Consider the following 3,571-nt stretch of genomic DNA (forward strand, 5'->3'; position numbering starts at 1 on the left):
TCTGCTTTCATCGAAATCTCAAGCGTTTGTCTTTAAGGTGTGTTGTTAGAAAGAAGAGATTTTGAGGTTTGTAAGACACGTATTTTTTTTTATAATTGATATAAAACGTTCGTCAGTATCGTAAAATATATAATATATATGAGACAAATATATCATAAATAATTCATGGAAAAAAAAACTTAGATGTGCCAACAGAATTTTGACAGGACAGGAAAAAGGGCACACAAAACTCTTTTCTACTTCGTCTTTTATTCCCAACTCCTTCGGGTCCACAAACTCACCCAACTCTACCTACAACAAATGCAGCAATAAATTCTGTCACTAGATTTCCTCCTCCCATTCTCTTACCCTGTCTCTTTCTCAGACACAAGAAGCACGAGAGAAATACAAGGCAAGAACGTTATGGCCCTATCCTTCACACATACAACCAAAGCCCATTCTTGGCTCATAAACCACCACCTAAACCCCCCCACTCCACCACCACCATTTATCACCACTCCTGCAGCTTCCTTGACCTCAAAAATAAACAAGCATTGAGCCTAACTTCAAGAATCAATCACAATTTCATTCTTGTTCTTGAAATCATGGCAGCTGATCATACAGGTACAAGAAAATCCAACACTCAGATTCTGCAAGAACTTGAGGCCCTCAGCGAGTCGTTGTACCAATCCCATGCGTCATCCACGACCCGAAGAACAGCCTCCCTTGTTCTCCCAAGAACAGCAATTCCTCCAAACTCCGAGGGATACATTGCTGAGAAAGATGGTCAGCTGGCTCTCAATCCAAAACCGAGATCAAGACGAATGTCGTTATCTCCATGGAAATCCAGGCCGAAGCTGGACGCCGAAGAAAACGATCAGCTCCAACGAAATAGAACATCTGCCCGGAAAGAGGGCAAGAATGACAAGTGGTGGGACGACGAGCCGTCTTCAGAAAAAAAAGGGATTTGGAACTGGAAGCCATTCCGGGCCCTGTCTCATATCGGCATGCAGAAGCTGAGCTGCTTGTTCTCCATTGAAGTTGTCACGGTTGAAGGCCTTCCAGCGTCTATGAATGGCCTGCGCCTGTCGGTTTGCGTTAGAAAGAAAGAGAGCAGAGAGGGATCCGTGCAGACAATGCCGTCTAGAGTTTCAGAAGGTGCAGCTGATTTTGAGGAGACTCTGTTCATAAGATGCCATGTTTACTTCACCCCTGGCAGTGGAACACACATGAAATTCGAGCCCCGTCCGTTTTTAATATACGTGCTTGCCGTCGATGCTGAACAGCTGGATTTCGGGCGGAAGGCCGTGGATTTAAGTAGTTTGATTCAAGAGTCTATACAGAAGAGCTTTGAGGGTACAAGAATCAGACAATGGGATGTATCGTTCGATCTTTCCGGTAAAGCTAAAGGAGGGGAACTTGTTCTGAAGTTGGGCTTTCAGATTATGGAGAAAGATGGAGGAATTGGGATTTATAGTCAGGCAGAGGGGCAGAATTCGGCGAAATCAGGAAACTATTCGCCTTCGGTTGCCCGAAGACAATCAAAATCTTCATTCAGCGTTCCTAGTCCAAGAATGTCGAGTCAAGCAGAAGCCTGGATTCCTGCACAGAAAGGAGCAGCAGCATCAGATGATATTCTTCAAGGAATGGATGAATTGAATCTTGATGAACCAGCCCCACGAAAGCCTGAGGAAACGGAGACGAAGATGGACGACAACGATCTCCCTGACTTTGAAATAGTGGACAAGGGAGTCGAAATCCAAGGCAAAAACAGAGAGGAAGAAGAGCAATCAGAAGAGAATTCAGATAAAAGATCGGTTTCAAGTCATGAGGTTGTGAAGGAAGTTGTGCAAGATCAGTCCCACCTCAGACGGCTGTCGGAGCTCGAGTCGATCGCTCAGCAGATAAAAGCACTTGAATCAATGATGGCCGACGAAAAAGCTGGCAAAACAGATGAACTAGAAACTGCATCACAGACGTTGGACGCCGACGAAGATAAAGTAACGAGAGAGTTTCTTCAAATGCTTGAGGATTCAGAGGACGACAAGTTGATCAAGCATAGCAACGATCAAGTAGATAAACTGAAGTTGAAAAATGATGAAGATGTGGAAGAGGTTTTTCTACCTGATCTTGGGAAGGGATTAGGCTGTGTCATTCAAACCAGAAACGGGGGCTACTTGGCAGCGATGAACCCATTGGGAACTGTCATTGCGAGAAAGGACACGCCAAAACTCGCGATGCAGATGTCGAAGCCGTTGGTTATGCAACCAAACAAGACTGGATTTGAGCTGTTCCAGAACATGGCAGCAATTGGTCTTGAAGAATTAACCTCAGAGATGTCATCATTGATGCCTATGGATGAACTGATGGGCAAAACAGCAGAGCAAATTGCTTTTGAAGGCATTGCCTCGGCAATAATCCAGGGACGGAACAAAGAAGGCGCCACCTCAAGCGCTGCCCGCACGATTGCTTCTGTCAAATCCATGGCAATGGCAATGAACAGTGGCAGGAAGGAACGAGTATCGACCGGAATATGGAATGTGAGCGAAGATCCTCTGACGGTTGATGAAATTCTTGCGTTCTCAATGCAGAAGATCGAGAACATGGCAGTGGATGGCCTAAAAGTCCAAGCTGATATAGCTGATGACAACGCCCCGTTCGACGTTTCACCACTCAATACAAAAACAACAAACTTATTGGCTTCTGCAGTTCCAATTGAGGATTGGATCAAGGCAAACACTATAACGAAAACCTCTGGTTTGGATTCGGAAGCAATAACATTGTCTATGGTTATTCAATTACGGGATCCAATGAGGCAGTATGAGGCCGTGGGGGCACCAATGATAGCTCTGATTCATGCAACGGCAGTCGATGAGAACGCTGACAGTTACAACGACGAGAAGAGGTACAAAGTGACAAGTCTGCAAGTAGGCGGCGTAACAGTGAGAACATCTGCAGGGCCACAACACGTATGGGATGGAGAGAAGCAAAAGCTAACTGCACTGCAATGGCTGGTGGCATATGGGATCGGAAAGCAGGCGAAGAAAGGAAAACGTCTCGTTTCAAAGGGACCGGATCTCCTCTGGAGCTTCTCGTCGAGGGTGATGGCCGATATGTGGCTCAAACCAATAAGAAACCCTGATGTCAAGTTCACCAAGTGAAGTGAAAGCTACAGAAATCTTTAGGACAATAAAACAAAGTGAGGAAATCTAGGTAGGTAGTTTCTTTCTTGTTTGCCTTGTAGAATTCTTGCATTAGGCATAAGAACATGAAGATTAAGAGTGATTGGCCCTTCTTAGTTTCTCTTCATATTTGCTGCAGAACTTTTATAATGAGTGCCTATGCATACAGTATTTGCTGATCATATAATTGTTGAATTTTGGTGAGATCAGATTCAGACAAAAACTATGTGTATGTCCATTTCCTTAAATATTTCCAAGCTGCTATGACAACTTCAACATCTTTGGGCTGCAAAAATCTAACACCGCTATGCTTAGGAGAACAAAAAAATTGCACTTTATGATCCCATAACTCGTTCCTTTTTATTTATTTATCGGGTAAATTTACATTAGACTTCCTCTAAAAATGTAAA

The 3,571-nt window shown here is 44.1% G+C and overlaps 1 protein-coding gene across 1 annotated transcript; it reads left to right on the forward strand.

Moving 5' to 3' along the window:
• Positions 217-3,365, forward strand: LOC105178397 (protein PLASTID MOVEMENT IMPAIRED 1-like). The gene has a single exon (XM_011101864.2). The coding sequence runs from the start codon at positions 585-587 to the stop codon at positions 3,138-3,140; it is 2,556 nt and encodes an 851-aa protein (XP_011100166.1). The 5' UTR covers positions 217-584; the 3' UTR covers positions 3,141-3,365.

The sequence above is a fragment of the Sesamum indicum genome, linkage group LG2, assembly GCF_000512975.1.
Source record: "Sesamum indicum cultivar Zhongzhi No. 13 linkage group LG2, S_indicum_v1.0, whole genome shotgun sequence".
Taxonomy (NCBI): Eukaryota; Viridiplantae; Streptophyta; class Magnoliopsida; order Lamiales; family Pedaliaceae; genus Sesamum; species Sesamum indicum.

Coding starts and splice junctions, on each gene's coding strand:
- LOC105178397 (XM_011101864.2), top strand. CDS start 585: ATGGCAGCTGATCATACAGGTACAAGAAAATCCAACACTCAGATTCTG.